We start from the raw sequence: 24,724 nt of genomic DNA, 5'->3' as shown, positions 1-24,724 counted from the left end.
GATTTTCACGAGAAAAACAGCTCTCATCAAGCATGTTTTATTTTGGTTTTTTATTTACATTTTAGTTATTTCTCTATCTTACACAATTAAATTTTCTGAATGCAAAACCTTTCTATCTTTTCAAATAATTAATTTTCAAATATTTGTTTGGAATAATTTCCAATTATATGTGAGATTCAGTAGTTGCTTTAAATAAATATTGTGGAATAATGAATTTTAATAACTTAAGTAATACATGAACAAACAGATTGGCTTTCCTGAAAAGTTGGGTTTTTGAATATAGGTCCTCGATATTCTTATTTATTGCCATTTTTTCCGATCGACTCCACTGTAAATTACTTAGTTGTTGAAGAATAAGTGAATAACGAAATTATTTTGTTGTCGTTGTTTCTTGTATTTTGTGTTTTTGTTTTCTTTTTCTTTGGTATTTTGAGTGTTTATATATTTTGACTTGACTAAAAGCATTTTCGTAAAGAGAATGATGCTAATAGTGTGTGTGTTGTTGGTGTGTGTGTGTATGTAAGAGTGCTAACGAGTAGTAAGAGTAACAAATTAAAAGTCCTTCCATTATTAAAAACGTGTTTTTTCCTTGGTGTTTTTGTTGTTGTTGTATTTATTTGCTTCGTCTACGAGCTTATTAAGAAGATAGAATATAAAATTGCTATCATCTATTATGGTTGGTTACCAACACTACAAGCATTTGTATCTTTGTGTGTAAATTTATATAAGAGATAGAATGCTGGTGTTATTGTTGGTATTATTTATTACATTATCAATGGATGTGTACGTTTGAATGTTTAACTAATTAATGTCATTCATTGCGGGAAACTTAAGTGCAATTAAATCATTTAGCAAGGCAACTAAACTTGGCTTTAAATAATGTTGACAAATACTATTGAATAAATAATAAATATGATGGTTAAAAAGAGTAAAAAAAGAGAAGAAAAATCCTTATATTTTGTAGATACATACATATATATGCATGTAGATTGATGTGTGTGTATACATATAATTATATATATACACATGTCTGTAAAACCTTAATTTATACATAAGATTCTTAATTTGTGAACACACAAGGCCATACATGTGTTTATGTTAGCACATCACTAGACATCTGAACATATTTTTTTTACACAACCATAGATAACAAACCAAACTGTGTATATGTATATGAGAATATAACCATATCATCATTATTAGCAGCCTAATATCCAAACAGTTCTAGTAGTAAAAACACTAAAAACACACACCGAAAACGAAAGATAAAATAAAATTACAAAAAAAGAACAAAATCCAAAAGAAAAAAAGAAAGAAGAATATTATTTATCCTGCCAAATAAACTCTTGAAGGCTTAAAGCTTTCTTGGTCTTCTATGGGAATGATATATTGTAGAATTCCGTTTGTACATCAACATCATCAGCAGCAACAAGAACCACAGCAGCAGCAGCACAAACAGAAACAGCTAACAACAACAAATACCTATACAACAACTAAAGCAGCAGCAAAATGGATGGCGAAAATCGTATAATACTAAATGTTGGTGGTATAAGGTGAGTAAACAAACAAATACCCAAGCAAACACTTATAATCAAAAACACACACGCCTTTTATACTTATACAACAAATATTCATATTCGTATCTATATTAGGGTGGGCCCTTATATTGTGTTTTTCTTAATTTTTAAGTCTCTCTATCAAATGCTGAAAATTTGAAGAAAATCGGTTAAAAATATCGGTTGAAAAATATTAAAATTAAGATGTTTAAATATAATTATTACTCAAATCTAAAATTTTCAAAAAACCTTTTTTTTTTTTTTAAAATTAACAATAATCAAAAAAGAAATTTTTACAAATTTTAACGCCTTCACATTTTTTCACTAATAAAAAAAAAATTGTAAATTTTGTTTTGGTGAAGGGTATATAAGATTTCATTTCAATTAGTAAATAAAATTGTAAAAACATACATATCTCGGAACAAATTTTGTCAAAAGTGTAAATATTTCAATCGGTACATCCATTTTTTTTTTTGCGACGGAGTTTAATTGAGCGCTTCGAAATTCCAAAAATTTCGAAATAAAAGACACCCTAATGTACATATGTCTACCATATATGTATGTATGTTAGTATGTATTTAAGATGTAAATAATACGCCTGTTGAGTTTAACTTAATGTTTACAAACTTCTATATCCAAACTCACAGTATACACCCATATACATATATGTATAGTCATGTACATATGTGTTTGTTTTTAAACAATCTTGTTTATAGTTTATAGACGTACTTTAGTTTATGATTTATTAAATTTTGTTGATAACATTAAATACCAAGCGAAATTGTTATTACAATACCATGTACATAAGTATTTTAGTATGAATAACAGACTCCTTCCTCTCCTTGTACTTGTTTAATTTCCAATATGATGTTAAATTCAAATAAATACAATAATAACAAAATAAATAAATAAAAAAAATACACATAACGAAATGAAATGAATTTTATGAGTCTTTAGGGATCATCTAATAATGTATGGGTATGAATTTTGTATAATAAGTAGGGTTTTTCTTCGATGTTGCGATGTGCTATAAATACAAATTAGGAATAATAACTTAATTTTTTCTGTTTTCATCCCTCTTTAAATTCTTTAATGGAAAATAATACAAATTGTATTAGAACCACAATACGTATGAATAATATTTATTTGCAGGATAAAAGTTAATATTAAGTATACGTACCCTATAAACAGGAACTTAAAAAATGGTAATTTCTTAAAAAAGTTAATAATTAATTAATAACCTTTTGAAACTAAAAAATAAACTTGAAAAAATTGTAAGTAAAAATTATACATGACGATCTAAGTAATCAGAAAATCTAAATTGTGATTATTTTATTGCAACACAGGGTGAATTCTAAGCTGTCAAAGTTGACCATCTCGGATATAAATAAAATTTAAATCATTAAAAATTTAAGTCAATGTTTTTTAAAGTTCTTTAGTAAAAAGTTTATTCTTTGGCAGTCGTATTAGAAATGAAAAATTCGCATCATTTTTTATTTTTATATTTTTTTTCTTTGAATAAAACACATTTTTTAAATTTAATAAATAAAAGAGAAACAAATTTTTAAAAAATTAATTTTAGTAGAAGTTTTTGGTACCGAAAATTTTACTATTATTACAAAATCTGCTAACCAGTTTGTGTTTTGAGTGGCTGGTTAACAATTCAATAGCAGACCAATTCCAATAAATATGTTTATTTCAATTTGTAAATAAATTTTAAAAAATCGATGTGAATTTTATTTAATATTAATGATAAGTTTTTTTGATTTGGTAGAAAACTGTTAGTAAAATTTTTACAATAGCTGGCGTATCTTTTGAATGTAGTTTTTGTTTTTAATAACTTATATGTCATTTTGAAGGGTACATGTCTTTCATTTATTCACTTAGTTATTGAACATTATAGTGTAAACAATCAAGTTTTTTTGCTTCGAAAATGTCGAATTTGTGCCAACAAAGCGTCATATGCGGGAAGTTTTGCTTTACTTTTTTAATTTAAAAAAAGTGACGCTGAAGCACAGCACAGTTCAGAAGTGGTGATGATGACACGGAAGACAAAGATCGCTCAGGCTCAACAAGAGATTGCAAAATCATTGGGAGCTACTCAAGCAGCAATTCTAAAACGTTTGTGAACACCTGGATTCATCCGAAAGCAGGGAAATTGGGTATCATACGAATTGAAGCCGTGAGACCTTGAAAGACGATTTTGTATGTCCGACATGATGCTTGAACGCTATAATTTTTGCGTTGGAAAATGATCGCCAACCAGCCGAATCGACACCAAAGCCAAATATCCATGGCGCTAAGGTAATGCTCTCTATTTGGTGGGAGCAAAAGGGTCCTATCTATTATGAGCTGCTGAAATCTGACCAGACCATCACACGGAACCAGTACCGATCGCAACTGATTCGATTGAAGCCAAATATGCCGACAGACATGAATCCGTAACGTTAGGCCACATGTTGCAATACCTGTTAAAAAGTATTTAGAATGAAGTGGTTAAGTTTTGCCTCACCTGCCCAGTCCGACTACTATTTGTTTCGATTGTAGCAGAAGGCTCTGTCTGGGATACGCTTCTTTTTGGAACAGAGTATCCGAAATTGGCTTGATTCGTGCTTGGCCTAAAAAAATGAGTAGTTCTTTTGTCTCGGAATCCATATGTAGCCAGAAAGTTGGGAATAAGTCGATGCCAAATAAAACAAGTAAGAAAGTATGGTCAGTCAAGCCCGACCATCTAATACCCTACACCAAGTAAATGAGCAAAAAGGAGTTTCTTTTGAAATTTCAATAATTTATATTTTTGAGTGATTTTCGGAAGTGGGCCTTATATGGGAGCTATGATCAGTTATGGACCGATCACCATGAAATTATGTCGTGTGATTTATGTCTATATTAAAGTTAACTATGTTGAATTTTGTGTGTATACCAACATTTTTAAGCGATTTATGCACGTTAAAGTGATTTTCGGAAGCGGGTCTATATGGGAGCTATGACTAATTATGGACCGATCGTAACAAAATTTGGTGACATGAATTTTGTATATATAAAACTTATTTGGAGCGGAATTTGTGGAGATACGTGTATGAATTAAACATTTATGACCGATAAAGTCCAATTTCGGAAGGAAATTTGCATGGGGGCTAGGTGAAATAATGAACCGATTTCATCCAGTTTCAATAGGTTTGGTCCTTGGGCCGAACAAATAAAATGTACCAAATTTGATCGAAATATCTTCAAAATTGCGACCTGTACTCTGCGGACAAGGTTTACATGAACATCCAGCCAGACGGACGGACGGACGGACGGACATCGTTTAATCGACTCAGAAAGTGATTATAAGTCGATCGGTATACTTTAAGTTGGGTGTTAGACCAACATTTTTGGGAGTTACAAACATCTGCACAAACGCATTATACCCTCCCTACTATGGTGGTGTAGGGTATAATAAAAGTTAAAAATTTGAAAAAAAAATTACGCACTTTTAGGGATACAGCCAATATGATAACCTTAAGCCGAGAACAAAATAAAAATGGTTGTCAAAAACATATCCTTATTTACTACAATCATATATATGATTGCAACAATTATATGAATCGTAACTTTAACATATTATGGTTACCGCAATCATATAAATATAGCACTCTTGTTTTTTCTCTTATGTCTTGTGACAACATGAAGTTTTTAAAACCATTTGAGTAGTTTCTTTGAATGAAAAACGCCATATTAAGCAAATTATATCACTTATGGAGGAAATTGTACCAGCGATCTTGAAAGATAACTTAAATATCACTAAAATAATAACTAGTAACCAAGATCAAAGTAACTCCCACATGAAGAACTGACTAAGTAACCTTTAAAATAATTTTTTTTCTGTAACATATTCTCCTAAAAAGTTTTTGTTCAAACATGTTTCCATTCAAATTGTTTGTCATTTGCTGATGTGTCAATTATTCAAACTATCAAGCTGTCACTGTTTTTATTAGTTCCTAAATAGAAATTTAACACAAAAACTTAATAAAATAAAACAAGGTCGACAATTATTGACATTTATTTAAACCACTTTTCTATAGAATATGCCGTTGTACTTTGTTGAAATGTGTCAAGTCAATGTTTAAACAGTTTTACAGATGAACTGATTTGCAATATTTAAAAGTAAATGTAATAGCATTTATGCATTTAGAATAATTTAAATTTTAACATTTACTCGTATTTTGCATTCGTCAATGTCTAAGATTTTATGACACACTGTTGATTTTAAATCGTTAAAGGGTTTCTTGTATCTAAACATAATTTCCAGAATGTTTCTATTTAAGTAAAACCTTGTAGAACAGAATTTCTTAAAAGAACGATTTAATAAGTAACTAAAAAGTCTATTGCCGACTTTAATAAATTGTGGCAAGCGGCCTTGTTGTATTTATTTAAACTTAATATCATTTTATTTTAATTTATTATTAACATAAAATGTTTACCAAGCAAATAATGCTAATGTCAACTAGTTTTATTTGCTTTTTTATGTGATTCAATTGGCTTTCAAGGATATTCGCTAGATTGCACATTTAACTCATATGTATGTATGTTTTTTTTAAATTAATCAAAATGTCATGGATAATTAGATGGTTAAATAACTGTTAACCTCATTTAAGAGAAAATAATAAAGTTGATAATGTTAGAAAGTGAAACAATATATCCACTATTCGATATGATGTTTTTAAAAGGAAATATTTGACTTTTTAGTTCATAATCAAATCGGAATTGATACGAGGAATATAAATAGAGTTGAGGTCGCATTTAGCCGAAATCTGAATAAAGATAGAGAAGGAGCTAAGTTTTCAAAAAATTCTGTGCAGATATGACAAATTTAAAAAGTAAGCCGAAATTGACCCCATCCGGGTCAAAGTTGAGGCATTCCTAATATAGTTCCAGCTAATATCCCTTGTTTAGCGGTACATTTACCAGTTTACACAGCAAGTTAAATGAACTTTAATTAAAAACAAGAAAACAAATTCTTCAAGTCGTACAACTTCTGCTTACATACATATTATCTATCTACCACAGCTAATAAAAAAAAACTATGACATGAAAATAAAACTTAAATACCCCATTTTATTTTATTTCATTTCTTTTTCCCTTTTAATAAAAAACAATCAGTTAATTCTTGTTTGTTTTTTTCATATTTTGCGGTAACCAAACCTCAAAAACTGTCATCTTCACAGTTCATCTTTACATTCTAGGCTGCTGACGATTATGATGTGATGTCTGTAACTGAAATAAAATTCACACAAACCCATAAAATATTCATCATCATCATCATTCATAAAATAATAAAAAAAAGAACAAATAGTTGACGCAAAAAAAAAATAAGACAAGACACAACACAACAACTATGAAAACTCTAGGCAAATATTGACTCTGAGTTAATAGCCTGTAGCAAACTAAGAAAACCCAACTGTGTCTGCTCCTTTTGTAGCTTTAGGACTTACTTGTACAAAATAAAGGATTTATTCAAGTGTTTTTACTTTTGTAGTGCAAGTAGTTGTTGCTCTTGCTGATGCTTTCTTTCGTTTAGGCAGGCAGGCTTATACGAAATAAAACTAGACCAAAAAAATACAATACAAATGTACTTGCAAATACAATGCACACTAATATACTCTTACACAAACTCTCATACTATCATGCTACTGCAAATAAACATACACTTGGAAATTATTAAAAAGTTTGCATTTCACTCACTTTAAGCTGACTTACTACACTACACGTACCCTGAGTGCCGTACGTATGAATATTCAAAACATCATTTTATACTCTCGTTCACATCGCGATATGTTTATATACATTTACATGGGTACATTGAGAATTCATTGAATGTTAAGTAATTCTAAATGACTAGACTATCACTAGACTATGACTAGACTATGACTAGACTATGACTAGACTATGACTAGACTATGACTAGACTATGACTAGACTATGACTAGACTATGACTAGACTATGACTAGACTATGACTAGACTATGACTAGACTATGACTAGACTATGACTAGACTATGACTAGACTATGACTAGACTATGACTAGACTATGACTAGACTATGACTAGACTATGACTAGACTATGACTAGACTATGACCAGACTATGACTAGACTATGACTAGACTATGACTAGACTATGACTAGACTATGACCAGACTATGACTAGACTATGACTAGACTATGACTAGACTATGACTAGACTATGACTAGACTATGACTAGACTATGACTAGACTATGACTAGACTATGACTAGACTATGACTAGACTATGACTAGACTATGACTAGACTATGACTAGACTATGACTAGACTATGACTAGACTATGACTAGACTATGACTAGACTATGACTAGACTATGACTAGACTATGACTAGACTATGACTAGACTATGACTAGACTATGACTAGACTATGACTAGACTATGACTAGACTATGACTAGACTATGACTAGACTATGACTAGACTATGACTAGACTATGACTAGACTATGACTAGACTATGACTAGACTATGACTAGACTATGACTAGACTATGACTAGACTATGACTAGACTATGACTAGACTATGACTAGACTATGACTAGACTATGACTAGACTATGACTAGACTATGACTAGACTATGACTAGACTATGACTAGACTATGACTAGACTATGACTAGACTATGACTAGACTATGACTAGACTATGACTAGACTATGACTAGACTATGACTAGACTATGACTAGACTATGACTAGACTATGACTAGACTATGACTAGACTATGACTAGACTATGACTAGACTATGACTAGACTATGACTAGACTATGACTAGACTATGACTAGACTATGACTAGACTATGACTAGACTATGACTAGACTATGACTAGACTATGACTAGACTATGACTAGACTATGACTAGACTATGACTAGACTATGACTAGACTATGACTAGACTATGACTAGACTATGACTAGACTATGACTAGACTATGACTAGACTATGACTAGACTATGACTAGACTATGACTAGACTATGACTAGACTATGACTAGACTATGACTAGACTATGACTAGACTATGACTAGACTATGACTAGACTATGACTAGACTATGACTAGACTATGACTAGACTATGACTAGACTATGACTAGACTATGACTAGACTATGACTAGACTATGACTAGACTATGACTAGACTATGACTAGACTATGACTAGACTATGACTAGACTATGACTAGACTATGACTAGACTATGACTAGACTATGACTAGACTATGACTAGACTATGACTAGACTATGACTAGACTATGACTAGACTATGACTAGACTATGACTAGACTATGACTAGACTATGACTAGACTATGACTAGACTATGACTAGACTATGACTAGACTATGACTAGACTATGACTAGACTATGACTAGACTATGACTAGACTATGACTAGACTATGACTAGACTATGACTAGACTATGACTAGACTATGACTAGACTATGACTAGACTATGACTAGACTATGACTAGACTATGACTAGACTATGACTAGACTATGACTAGACTATGACTAGACTATGACTAGACTATGACTAGACTATGACTAGACTATGACTAGACTATGACTAGACTATGACTAGACTATGACTAGACTATGACTAGACTATGACTAGACTATGACTAGACTATGACTAGACTATGACTAGACTATGACTAGACTATGACTAGACTATGACTAGACTATGACTAGACTATGACTAGACTATGACTAGACTATGACTAGACTATGACTAGACTATGACTAGACTATGACTAGACTATGACTAGACTATGACTAGACTATGACTAGACTATGACTAGACTATGACTAGACTATGACTAGACTATGACTAGACTATGACTAGACTATGACTAGACTATGACTAGACTATGACTAGACTATGACTAGACTATGACTAGACTATGACTAGACTATGACTAGACTATGACTAGACTATGACTAGACTATGACTAGACTATGACTAGACTATGACTAGACTATGACTAGACTATGACTAGACTATGACTAGACTATGACTAGACTATGACTAGACTATGACTAGACTATGACTAGACTATGACTAGACTATGACTAGACTATGACTAGACTATGACTAGACTATGACTAGACTATGACTAGACTATGACTAGACTATGACTAGACTATGACTAGACTATGACTAGACTATGACTAGACTATGACTAGACTATGACTAGACTATGACTAGACTATGACTAGACTATGACTAGACTATGACTAGACTATGACTAGACTATGACTAGACTATGACTAGACTATGACTAGACTATGACTAGACTATGACTAGACTATGACTAGACTATGACTAGACTATGACTAGACTATGACTAGACTATGACTAGACTATGACTAGACTATGACTAGACTATGACTAGACTATGACTAGACTATGACTAGACTATGACTAGACTATGACTAGACTATGACTAGACTATGACTAGACTATGACTAGACTATGACTAGACTATGACTAGACTATGACTAGACTATGACTAGACTATGACTAGACTATGACTAGACTATGACTAGACTATGACTAGACTATGACTAGACTATGACTAGACTATGACTAGACTATGACTAGACTATGACTAGACTATGACTAGACTATGACTAGACTATGACTAGACTATGACTAGACTATGACTAGACTATGACTAGACTATGACTAGACTATGACTAGACTATGACTAGACTATGACTAGACTATGACTAGACTATGACTAGACTATGACTAGACTATGACTAGACTATGACTAGACTATGACTAGACTATGACTAGACTATGACTAGACTATGACTAGACTATGACTAGACTATGACTAGACTATGACTAGACTATGACTAGACTATGACTAGACTATGACTAGACTATGACTAGACTATGACTAGACTATGACTAGACTATGACTAGACTATGACTAGACTATGACTAGACTATGACTAGACTATGACTAGACTATGACTAGACTATGACTAGACTATGACTAGACTATGACTAGACTATGACTAGACTATGACTAGACTATGACTAGACTATGACTAGACTATGACTAGACTATGACTAGACTATGACTAGACTATGACTAGACTATGACTAGACTATGACTAGACTATGACTAGACTATGACTAGACTATGACTAGACTATGACTAGACTATGACTAGACTATGACTAGACTATGACTAGACTATGACTAGACTATGACTAGACTATGACTAGACTATGACTAGACTATGACTAGACTATGACTAGACTATGACTAGACTATGACTAGACTATGACTAGACTATGACTAGACTATGACTAGACTATGACTAGACTATGACTAGACTATGACTAGACTATGACTAGACTATGACTAGACTATGACTAGACTATGACTAGACTATGACTAGACTATGACTAGACTATGACTAGACTATGACTAGACTATGACTAGACTATGACTAGACTATGACTAGACTATGACTAGACTATGACTAGACTATGACTAGACTATGACTAGACTATGACTAGACTATGACTAGACTATGACTAGACTAGACTATGACTAGACTATGACTAGACTATGACTAGACTATGACTAGACTATGACTAGACTATGACTAGACTATGACTAGACTATGACTAGACTATGACTAGGCTTTGGACTACACTATGGATACGACTACGATGAGTTACTGATAAATTAGTCCTCTTTTCTGCGAAAACAATTGTATGAATATTAACATGTACAAACGTAGACATCGCCATGCATAAAGACTTTAGGAACAATAAAGAAACATAAAATGAATGACATGGAAATGAACAAAAAGCTGTTGATAAGTGTGTGCACACAGTAAAGTAGGTGTGTGTGTATACATACATAAATGATTATGTATTTTTGAGATGAATTTAAGTATAAATGCTTTTAAACATTTTATAAACGCAGGAAACGAAGTATAACTATATATTATAAATATATAATGTACAGATATGCAGCATCTACAGCAAGTACATCCCATAGGCTTAATTAACAGGGTGTAACAAAGATTAAATACTCCTACTTTTGCTCTTACTTCAATTACTTGGCGAAATATAGCGGGTTTTTATTGTTGCTGGCTTTTTGAAGTATCTAAAAGAATTCAAGCTAGGGGAGCATAAAATACACATTAAATCTTTAACTGGGGTAGAGCTCCCCCTGTGTTTTTGGTCTAAGGCAGAAGCCATACGCCATTGTATAACCTTTGGATACTTATGTATGAGAGTGAGTACTGGGGGTATGAATTTAACAACATGTTGTAAGTGTGTGTATGTTTGCATATGTGTAAGTAAGTGGGCTGATAGTGTGTGTGTGTATGTGTGTGTATTAAATACATTAATATGCATGAGTTTTTGAACGAGTGTGTTTGGTCTTTGACAACATTAGAAAACAACTCTTAACAGAATCACAGTTTAACAATTTTTCAAAATTGTTTCTTTTTCCTTCATTTTTTTTTTGTTAATCGTCAAATTAGTAGGAGAAAATAATGAAATGTTTTTCCTGCTTCACGTTGTTCTTCTCATGGCAACAAACATGATTTGCATTATTTATTATTTATTATGAGTGTACTTTTCTTTAGTTTCTTTTAAAATATTTTTTTTCTATTTATTAAGGAAGGGGTATTAAATAGTTAGGCCAGGCGTGACATTCAAATGCGACTGCAGAAATTTTAATTATAAAATCGATTTATAGCCTCTATGACTTACATATGGAAATCAGATTTTATTAAGAGGAAATTGTAAATTTATTTTTGCTTTTTACGCCAATTTTTTTTTTAGTTTTTGGATATTTTTAAAAATAAAATTTATTTTTGCTTGTGAAATGTGTGATATGCATGCATTCGTTGTTTTTCATAGAGTCTACATATGTAGCTGAGATAATAGATACAAATACAAAAATACAGGGCAATAAAGAAGTACACAAAAAATTATACAAAAATCAAATAAAGTTTTTTTGGTGTTTTAAATAAAACTTTATTTGAAACTTACAAATTCAGCATGTTTGTTTTCAGAAGTAATTAAACAGGCAGAAAAAGAACTGCAAATTAAAATTGAAAGGCAGTTTTTCAATGTTAAATTAAACTTTGTCAAACAATAGCATAGTTAAGCTTTAATTACAGCAAGAAGTTTAAGACAGCTTAACTTTCGTTTAACTTGTTTGGTAACATAGGCGTTATAAATGACTTTTTAAAGAGAATATGAAATAGAAAAAGTTTGAAACAAGGAAATTTTATTTTGTATATATATAGGGAGCCATAACTGCAAAAATATCTTAAGTGTATATTAACAAAATTTGCAGACTAAGCTTTCTAAAATAGTTTTTGCTATCAAATGGTAACAGTACTTGGTAGATCTCTGAAATTTGCATTAAAAAAAAAATCTAATATATTGTTGGTTAAGATATTTTCATTGTCAGGGCTTGATATGTTGTAATTAATAAATGTTTGAAGTATTTATAGATTTGTTTGCTTTTAATGCTCTAATTTTTGTTTGCAGGAAATGAAATATCAAACGTTTTGTAATCTTTAAGCAGAAATAATTCAAATATAAATTGTTTGCTTTTCCTTAATTTCTAAATGATGACTACTTGTGTTAATTAAAACCTATAAAATTCTTCTTGCCGCTTTTCCAAGAAACGAGAATTCTCTTTTTGCAAAACACTTAAGTACTCGTATGCATTGCATTGCATATTATGAATCAAATGTTTTAAAAGCAAAGAAATATCATTATATGATTTAATTTTATCTATAAACTTGTGTAATTTCTTTCAAAGTAAAGTGCAAAAGAGAAAATAAAAATAATATAATTTTTGTGTTTATTATAAGTATGTGAAACATTAAATGGAAACACGTACAGTGTGTATCAAAACTGTTTTTTTTAAAGCAAACAACTTTATTAGGTTAAAATTGATTTTAAGAATAATAGGGTTTTAAATACCTACAATTACCATTGCCGGTAAAATACCGTTATAGAAACAATAGAAAATACCGTTGCCGTTATTCTGTAAATAATTTTAAATAATGAAAATACAAAATATTGTTTTTCATAATTTAGTTTAGTGAGAAATGCCGAAGTTATTCAGGTCATTATTTTCGTCATCTTTAGAATACCGTTACCGAAATAAACTCAAATACCGTTTTTCATAAATGAATTTTACCCTTCGTAACCGTTTCGATTCGGTAGCCAACTGTAAACATTTAAAAAAACCAAAGTTTGTGAGTCTCCTGAGGGGTAGATAAATAGATATAAAAGCATGTTGCACAAATATTTAGTAATATTGAAAACTTGAAAATTAACATAAAAACAGATTTCTCCGATAAATTTTCAGAATAGCATTAGCCTATGGGCAAATCCTGCGTTTCATTCGTACACGTTTTCATATTTAAATATGAAAATTTTTTGGTTTTTCAAATAAGATACTTCCAACGTATACTATACGCTATAGTGAGATTTAAGTGCAATTCCAAATGGCATAAGACATTTCCTTTTAATTGCCATTTCTTGCGAAATAATTGATAGCAAAATTTTGTGACGCACGTTACAAAAAGTGGAAGTAACATTAAAAGTTGAAGTATTTATTCGTATGTAATTTTAGCGAATTTGGCATAATAAAGCAATGAAAGAGAATTCTAACATAACTTATTTGCATGAAAAAACATTTGCCGTTTTCATAAAAAGCCGAGAACATTTTGTGACGCACGTTACGTGACGCTCGTTACAAATTATCCAGATGCTAGAAAATTATCTCCTTTTCCTTTTCCTTGTGATATCGCAATAAAATTTGGAACCCATTTAGATCGAAAGAAATTGTATGGGTGTAATGGGTTGATAACTTTTTGCCTTTATTTAATAACGAAATTCCTAAGACAGGCAAATGTAATTATACCCTTCACCTTCGTGAGAAGGTTGTCATTCCGTTTGTAATTTCCACAATATTATTTTCCGACCCTATAATGTATATATATTCTGGATCCTTATAGATAGCGGAGTCGATTAAGCCATGTCCGTCTGTCTGTCTGTTGAAATCAACTTTCCAAAGCCCCCAAATAACTTACATATGTACATGAATCATACATCAATATCTCCGGAATTCTTTCGGTTCTGTCCTATATCTGGATTATTAAGTCATTAATATAGACAATATGGATATCTAACGATAAATATTTCAAAGACCTTTGTAACGACATATATAGTAAGTTGGACCTACAATGGGTCAAGATCGGAAAAAATATTTTTTCACCAAAGTTGTTTTTTTCGCTAAATATTAAAAAAAAATAAAAAAAAATTTTAAAATTAAAAAAAAAAAATTGAAAAATTTTAAAATAAAATTTTGAAAAAACAATTCGAAATTTTTTTTCCTAAATTTTTTAACCCGAATTTTTTTTCACCAAAAGTGGTTTTTTCGCTAAATATTAATTTTTTTTTTTAAATTTAAAAAAAAAATTTTAAAAATTGAAACAATTTTTAAAAAAAAAAAAATGTTTCTTTACCTAAAAATATTCAAAATTTTTATTTTGAAGTATTTTAGCTCGGAAAAGGTCAATGGCAATACAATGGCCAATATTTTGAGTAAATTTATATTCTGCAAATGTTTAAAAATAAAAGCTTAAAATTTGAAAAATCGCGCATTTTGAAGTCATGTATATTTTCAATAGAAATTGAATATTTTGTAAAAATGGGATTTTTAGTAAAATCTGGATTTTTAGTGAAATCAGGAATTGTAATAAAAAACTGTATTTATAGTGAAAATCGGGGTTTGTAGTGAAAATCTCACTTATAACTAAAAATTAAGATTTTTTCAAAAATTATAATTTCTAGTGAAAATCTGGATTTTTAGTGAAAATCAAACATTTTAATAAAAAAAACTGTATTTTGAATTTCTAATATTTTTACAAAAAATTTTGAATTTTTATAGTAAAAATTTAATTTTTAGAAAAAATCTTGATTTTTGAAATAAAACATTTGAGTTCAAAATTTTCGATTTTTTCTATAGACATGACCAAATACATGAGAAATCTGTGAATATGTTCAAAGATCAAAGGCTAAACAGTCACCAGAGACTCTTAAGTCAATTCTCTGAATGGTTTCTCACTATATGAGAAGATAGTGTTAGGTTTGCGAGTCAGAGAAAAGTTCGTATTTTACGTACCTTACGAAGCCCAGCTCTAAAATGTCATGACATTTTTATGTTAAATGTCTTTAACACTGATTGTAGATTATCCATTGTACAATGTACATGCACAAATTTGTTCATGCTCTTCTGTGTGAGAAAACGTATCGATGTTCATAATTTTCTTAAAATCACGGTCTTTTTGAATTGAACATAAAAGTTGTCCACATGAGACAAATCCATGGTCGGTCAAGATTTATAACGTCTCAATTTTACCCCACATTGTACAACAATATAACAAATGTGTTTCAGTGTCCATATTTTTAAATGTTTCAATATATGAGTACATTTTTTTGGATACATCTGGATGTGTTTATATGCCCACATACTAAACAATTTTTTTGTCCATAAAACTAAAATTTCCGATTTTTTTTTTTAGAAAAAATATTTATTATAAATCAAACAACAAATTGTAAAATAAACAACTTTCATAAACATGAAAATAAATACATACATTCATACATACATACATAAATAGAAAATAAAGTAAATTGTATATTGTCTCGATTTTATGGCTTTTTAAAGTAAACTTTTTGGCTAAATAAATGGCATGGAAAGAATTGAGGGCTTGACATTTGGGAATGTTGGGGAAAGATTTAAAAACAAACAGTAAAATAGATGATAGATAGATGTGTTAATATCTTAAAATTTTAGGTAAATTATAATGGTTGTGATGTGACTAGACATTAAATTTTTAAAATAAACAATAATTTTCAAACAAAAACACTGAAAAATAATGTTTATATTTTTTTTATTAAATTTCTTTACAGATATGAAACATATAAAGCTACACTTAAGAAAATACCCGCCACAAGATTGTCACGTTTAACTGAGGCCTTAGCCAACTACGATCCAGTGCTCAATGAATATTTCTTTGATCGACATCCTGGAGTTTTTACACAAATTCTAAACTATTATAGGTATTTCTTAAAGTCCCATTTTCTCAATGTCTGGTTATTTTTAATTGTAACGATATTTTAAAATTTTCACATGGTTACATTAAACGTAAACCAGACATTGAGATGATTAAAAATATATATTTTTATTATTAATTAAAATCATTTTTTTTTAGAACTGGTAAGCTTCACTATCCTACCGATGTTTGTGGTCCGCTATTCGAAGAAGAATTAGAATTTTGGGGTTTAGATTCGAATCAAGTGGAGCCATGTTGTTGGTCCACCTATAGTATACACAGAGATACGCAGGTTTGTTTAAATAAAACCATAAAAATAATAAATTGTATGTTTTAATGTTTGAATTTTAATACTGATTTCAGAATACCTTAGCAATTTTGGATAAATTAGATATTGATAATGAAAAACCTTCCGAGGAGCAAGTGGCGAGATTATTTGGTTTTGAAGATTCCATAAATAAGGGACAATTAAATTGTTGGCAGCGTTTAAAACCAAAAATATGGGCTCTATTTGATGAGCCCTCAAGTTCAACGGGAGCTAAGGTAAATTTACTGAAGCACAGTGAGGTGGTAATAAATCTGTATCTTTTAGACCATTGGTAGGCAAAAAGAGGCATTTAATTTGTGTGCTCTTTTGGGTAAAAAATAAAATATCCACAACAACATCAAGAAACTGAATGAATTGTGTGTATTTTTACGCTCTATATTTTATAAATTAAATTTTACCCCAGATTCGAAATTAGCAATCTTGAATACTCCCGTCTACCGATTTTCATGCAAATCAGAAGATATTTTAAAATTTACGCCGCCATATTGGATCCACCATTTTGAATTTGAAAAATTTTACCCCAGATTCGAAATTAGAAATCTTGAATACTCCCGTCTACCGATTTTCATGTAAATCAGAAGACATTTTAAAATTTACGCCGCCATTTTGAATTTGAAAAATTTTACCTCAGATTCGAAATAAGCAATCTTGAATACTCCCGTCTACCGATTTTCATGCAAATCAGAAGACATTTTAAAATTTACGCCGCCATATTGAATCCACCATTTTGAATTTGAAAAATTTTACCCCAGATTCGAAATTAGCAATCTTGAATACACCTGTATACCAATTTTCATGTAAATCAGAAGAAATTTTAAAATTTAAGCCGCCAAAAAAAAAAAAAAATTGGATCCGCCATTTTGAATTTGAAAAATTTTACCCCAGATTCGAAATTAGCAATCTTGAATACTCCCATCTACCGATTTTCATGCAAATCAGAAGACATTTTAAATTTTACGCCGCCATATTGAATCTGCCATTTTGAATTTGAAAAATTCTACCTCAGATTCGAAATCAGAAACCTTGAAAAGCCCCGTATACCGATTTTCATCTTGTTCAGTGTTTCCTTATAGTTTTGGGCACAAAAATGGTTAAATGGCTTAGAATACACAGATTTATTACCCCGTTTTTTTTTGTAAAACTATCGTTTTACAAAGAGTGGATCAGCTTCTCCTTTAAATTTCAAAATTTGTTTATTTTGTTCTTTTTTATAAACAGATCGTTGCCAGCATGTCCGTGTTTTTCATATTCGTTTCTGTGATATCTTTCTGCCTAAAAACCCATCCGGGTTTTCGTGTAGACTTTACACCCACCAATAGTCAGCCAACATTAACAAATTTACCAATCATACCTCAACATCAAAACATGCCGCCCACTTTAAATGCGTCCTCGAGTCCTGAGTTCAATGGCAGTAGTAGTGACGTACCTTTACTACAGCCCCTGTTTAAGGTCATCAATTACACCAGTCCCCTGGGTGGTAATTATAGTTCAGCTTTGGCCACGCCCATAGCCACTTTCAGTTTGGAGAAATCGCGGCGAAATGAACGTACCAGACGGCAGTCGGAAGATGCCCGTCATGCTCATGGTTGGCATCAGTCATTTGGCCAGCCGCATGAGGCCTTCTTTTATGTAGAGCTGGTGTGTAATGTGTGGTTTTTCTTTGAGGTCATCGTACGCTTTATAGTGAGTATAATCGGTAAAATCCTTGGATTATAATTTTTTATAATATAATATAATATTTTTTTAGGTTTCCCCCAATTTGTGGCAATTTGTCAAGTCGCCGGTGAATATCATTGATTTTGTGGCCACCCTAAGTTTTTATACAGACGTTATGCAAAGGATGGGTGAATATACGGGACTATGGGAGGCATTTTCCATTGTACGGATAATGCGTTTATTTAAATTGACCCGACATTCGCCTGGTCTGCGCATATTGATCCATACCTTTAAGGCTTCTGCAAAAGAACTTACACTGCTGGTGTTTTTCCTAGTGCTGGGCATAGTTTTCTTTGCCAGTTTGGCCTATTATGCTGAAAAACTGCAGGTACTTGTTTAAAAAATTCAACTTTAATATCTGAAAAATGTTATTTATTTTGTTTGTGTTTCATTTGTTTAGGATAACCCGGAAAATCAATTCAAAAGCATACCATTGGGTCTCTGGTGGGCCATTGTAACAATGACCACTGTGGGCTATGGCGATGTGGCACCTAAAACATATCCTGGCATGTTTGTCGGAGCCTTGTGTGCATTGGCTGGCGTCTTAACAATAGCACTTCCGGTTCCTGTAATTGTTAGCAACTTTTCCATGTTCTACTCACACACCCAGGTGAGCAAAACAAGAACAATGAATGAAGTAGAGAGAAAACTAAATATAACAAAAAAAAAATAATCGATTTATCTTGGGGAAAATGTTGCAATTATTCTCATGTGTAGAGTAGAGTTGGTACAAATGTAGACATGTTTATTAAGTTAGTGGCGCCATTTGTCACATGCATGTTACAATAAGTTATATGAAGCATTATTTTTTTTAATTACAAATTTAATTTAATTTGGGTTAAAATGTCATAAGTTGTAGATAATTGCAAAACTGTATACAGGGTGATTTAAGTTAAACTTTTGTAGGAGAATGCAAAAATTATGATTTTTTTTAAGGAAAGGTTTCCATTTGGAAAAGAATTTAAATGTTCGAATTCGAATAAAAATTGTTCGAATATTCGAGGAATACTTAGGGCTTGGCTCACTAAATGCGAACGAACATTTTCTTTCTTATTTTATATTGAAAACAACAAATAAATGTGATTTTTTTTTATTGTTTTCAGACCCTTATTATTTTTTTTATTCGAATGAATAAAAATTCCATCAATAATTGCTGAGTACTCGAATAAATTAATTTTCAAGTTAAAATTTAACAGAAATTTATATAAACAAAAATTCAGTTTTAAAAATAAATAAAATGTGTGACAGGCCTGTATATTGAAGTTGGAAAAACATATTATCCCCCCCTGGCACAGAATTCCATTCTGATCGAAAGTATAATTAATTCCACATTTTGTTTATTTAGAAAAAGTAAAACGAAAATTTTGTTTTAATATTTAGCGAAAAAAAAATTTGGTGAAAAAAAATTCGGTTTCAAAAATATTTTTCCGATTTTGACCCATTGTAGGTCCAACTTAATATGGTATTTGAAATATCTATCATTAGATATCCATATTGTCTATATTAATGACTTAGTAATCCAGATATAGGTCAAAAATTGAGGTTTTTTCCTTATATCTCACGGATTTTTGGACCGATTTTCTCTGTTTTAAATAGCATCAGAGCCGAGAATTCCAGAGATATTGATGTATGAATCGTGTATGTAAGTTATTTGGGGGCTTAGGAAAGTTGATTTCAACAGACAGACAGACATACGGACATGGCTTAATCGACTACGCTATCTATAAGGATCCAGAATATATATACTTTAAAGGGTCGGAAAATTATATTGAGGAAATTACAAACGGGATGACAAACTTATATGTACCCTTCTAACGAAGGTGACGGGTATAAAAAGCTGAAACAAACTCGATCGGAATAATAACTACGGAATTGAAACCATTCCGAACGAAATGTGTGACAGGCCTATATAACTCGAAAACAGAAAATTTTATTCTCCAAATTATTCTTTAACATAAAAATTTTAAATATTTTTGGGTGAAACATTTTTTTTCTAATTTATTAATGAAAAAATTTGATGGCCAAAATATTTTTTTAATTTTAAACAGTATAATTTTTTATATTAGTGAAAAATATTTTATGACAAAAAAACATTTTCAACATTCGGATTAAAAAATATTTTTCTCGATTTTGACCCATTGTAGGTCCGATTTACTCTGAACTTGTATACGCCGTTGTCAAGGTCTTTTTAAAAGTCTATCATTAGATATCCATATTATCTATATTAATGACTTAATAATCCAGATATAAATAAAAAATATCTCAGCCATTTGTGGGCCAATTTTAAATAGCAACCGAGCCGGGTCTATTTTTTCGAAGGGCAGCGAATATACAAGGTGAAGTTGGTTTGTTTTTAACTAAACCAATTGCATTATTTTGTTTTTATTCCAATAATTTATGGATGATTCTTATGATATTAAATAGTGTGGATTTTTAACGTCTATCTGATATATAAATGAAACATAAGTTGTATGGGACCTTCGAAAGATTGATTTAAACTAACAGACGACAGCCTTAGTCCTTTTAAATTTATATTACTTTATCCAATGTCCCAAAAAACTTATGAACAAAATTATTCCTACCTACATATATTAACGTTTTTACCTTTTAAAAACGATGGTTGATTTCCCGTAAATAAACCGTAGTCTTTTAATTGCAAATAAAAGCGATCAGTAGTTTAAAAATTATAATAACTCTTTATTTATTTAAATTTACACAATTTTAAATAGCCTCTCTCTTTTTTAATACAAGAATACACTGGTAATAAATTTGATGTAAACTCTAACAGCGCCTATGATAAACTGGCTTACTCTCTAACTCGCTCTTACTATTTATATACACAGTGCCATCTTCTAGTAGTTTTATTTTCTAACGGACAAAACTAGAATGTTCTATTTCTAGAGCTTTTAGCAGCTTTAATGTTAATGTGGTTATACCTACTAGGGTATTCAATTAATCGGGTTTTTGGTTTAATCGGTTAATCGAGCAAATAATTAATCGAGGTTTAGATTTATTCGGTTAATAATCGGTTAATTTAAAATTATTCGATTAACCGAATAATTTCTATTTTCATTTTAAATTGAAAATACAACAACGAATTTTATGTACAAAAACATAAAAAACAGCAAAAAAGGTATTTGAGATAATTTTTGTAAACATATTGCCTATTTGCTGCAACAACGTCATAACTCAAAATCCGTGTTTTATGAACTGAGTAATACAAAATATGCGCTGTTCTATAATATTTCATATAGTTTCATCTGTTTTCAAAAACATTCGAGTTTCTTAAAATTTCTAATCTTAAATCGTAGTTATTAGTAAACATTGTATAAAGAATCCTTAATAGCAAAAGACAGATGATTCATTTTGGCATTTTAAAAAAACATCACTATAAAACAGCGAAATGCAAACTCACACCACTACAGTTTTTGATATTGTAGTTGTATGAGTTGAGAATTATTCTCTGGCAAAAACAAAAACAAATAGCTGAAATAATGAAATAAACATGCATAAAAGCGTAACACAACCTGCTTCTATCAATGCTCATGCGAGACTGACTGTTTTTATACAATGTGTGTGCTTGCGTACATGTAAAAACAAAATCAAGAGAGCTCATTTGAGAGCTCATTGCATTTCGCTGCTATAAAACTAACTATATCTCTTTCTATTTCTTTCAGGCTCGTTCAAAACTGCCAAAACAACGACGACGAGTTTTACCCGTAGAGCAGCCGCGACGCAAACGAGAACCAGGTCCTCATCCGCGGGGCAGAACGCATGCCTTCAAACATGCTTCTCTTACCCAGGGTTCGGTGACCGGTGGCATGCCCCATTCACATCATACACCGCTATTTAAGGAACCCTTTGCCACCGCAAAAATTGGTAAATTTTAAATAATAACTTTTTGCAACTAGTTGTTGATAATACATAATTAATGATGCAAATATGTATGTATGTAAATGTTCATCATCACGTACATACTTGTGTACATCCAGTTCATGCATTTTCATGTTCATTATTATTATGAAATCTATACATATATTTAGTAGTTGCAGGCTGTACAGCTTTTTTTTTAAGTTTGATTTTTTTATATTTTTGTTTAAAAACAAAAAACGTGTATATTTTTTGATTTTTGCCAAAAGATGTGTTTGTCGTTTCGTTGTTTATTTAATTGTGTTTTCTGTTTCATGGATTTTCAATGGTTAGAAACACAAACAGACAGCATGAATGGTGTAAATGTTAATGGTGTTAGTATTATAGAACGACCACAAGTACCCCTGACCGGCATAGGTTGGAATATCACTAGACCTTCCGAAACATCTATACAGACATCGCCTCTGAATTTGAGAACGGGCCCTGCGGTCATCAGCTGTAAGTAGTTGCCAACTATAAATGAAAACAGAAAACTAACTGTGTACTTTACTTAAATATTGGATGTTCTTATTTTTGCGTAGCCCTTTTTAAGTTTCCTTTGATTTCCAAAATGTAGTCCTTAGTTCAAAAATTCACCCATAATCCCATTAGTTAAAAAGCTTTGATTTAAAACTATAAGTAGCAAAATGAAACGAAATTTTCTAAGAATAAGAATTAAGCCATTTAAATTAAGTTGTATATTTATTTAACATTAATTTTATTTATTATATTTTCTATAAAGCCGACTTTTTAAGCGTGCCCCCGGTACAAAGTTTACAGCCTCGAGCAGCCACCACCGGCAATGATTTTCTAATGCCATTGCAGCCCAAACTATTGGCTAATTTAGGTAATTATTTTCTTTACTAAGCAACTGAAATTTGACAAGTAATTTTCTATTTATTTGGTTTCTATTTTAGAACAAAAGGATTCAGTTAATGCCATGGATCAGGTTAAATTCGATAACCAACTTGCGCTCAATGACAAGGAGAATTACGAACAGCAGCAGCATTTACATCAATTGCATCATGGCCTGCGTCATCGCTCTAATATCAGATCCATGCTAAATGTGCCACCTACTCTAAGTGTTATAAATGCCCAAATGCCAAACTCAGAAAATAACATGCTAACTGAAGCTGAAATCAAGGCCAAATACTATAATAATCTTAATGCTGAAAATTTGACTGACGAAACAAAATGTTCTAGCAAAGAGAATTCATTTACAGCTGCACCAGCACAAACACTGCCTACACATCACCCGCCCCTTAACATAGACCAATTACAGCAGCAGGAGCAGCATCACTACCATCATCAACAACAACAGCAGCAGCTGCAACAGCAACATCATCATTTGCAGAGTCTGCAGCCCAAGGTAACACTGCTGGATGATGGCAGTGATCAGTGTGAGGAGTGCGATGCATATCAAGAAACCAGCCATCATGACACGGACAGTGAAAATAATTTGGCATTTATAACAAATGCCTCGACACCGGCTCTACATGAAGATCAACTGAACAATGCCCATGGCAATGAAGACAGTTTATTTACATTTTCAATGGACTTAATTGGGGAAGATTAATTAATTATGGTTAAAAACTAAAAAATAAAATAAATCCAAAAAAAAAGTTAGAACATTTTTAAAATTAGTACAATTTTAAGTAAAAACTAAGAGAAAAACCAAAATAAAATGTTAAAATATTTACAATAAAAACAAAACTACAAAACAACTCGAACTTACATAAACATTCACACACTCGTGTACACAGAAAAATAAACAAAATTGTAGGTTGAAATGCAAAATCAGTTAACTATACTTTAACTCTCATATCAAACTTGTGTGGAAAACCACAAAAAATTAATATTTTTTTATACATATATTTAAAAAAAAAGTTCATGTTCATGAAATTTCTTTCAATTTAGCACAAAAAATATATCGAAATCAAAAATATTTTAAAAAGTTACGTTGCTTACCACTTGTGTGGTTTTCCACACATATGTAATTTCTATGTATTTTGAACTAGGAACACC

The 24,724-nt window shown here is 31.0% G+C and overlaps 1 protein-coding gene across 1 annotated transcript; it reads left to right on the top strand.

Moving 5' to 3' along the window:
• The first annotated feature begins 1,104 nt into the window (after positions 1-1,104).
• Positions 1,105-24,308, top strand: Shawl (Shaw-like). The gene is made up of 11 exons (XM_065500561.1): positions 1,105-1,553; positions 16,604-16,753; positions 16,906-17,038; positions 17,110-17,289; positions 18,293-18,757; positions 18,822-19,118; positions 19,191-19,400; positions 22,468-22,669; positions 22,994-23,158; positions 23,442-23,546; positions 23,617-24,308. The coding sequence occupies exons 1-11, from the start codon at positions 1,510-1,512 to the stop codon at positions 24,273-24,275; spliced, it is 2,610 nt and encodes an 869-aa protein (XP_065356633.1). The 5' UTR covers positions 1,105-1,509; the 3' UTR covers positions 24,276-24,308.
• The last annotated feature ends 416 nt before the right edge of the window (positions 24,309-24,724 follow it).

The sequence above is a fragment of the Calliphora vicina genome, chromosome 2 (genome assembly GCF_958450345.1).
Source record: "Calliphora vicina chromosome 2, idCalVici1.1, whole genome shotgun sequence".
NCBI lineage: Eukaryota > Metazoa > Arthropoda > Insecta > Diptera > Calliphoridae > Calliphora > Calliphora vicina.
Note: the sequence above shows the minus strand (reverse complement) of the source record. Positions and strands in the feature narration are given on the sequence as shown.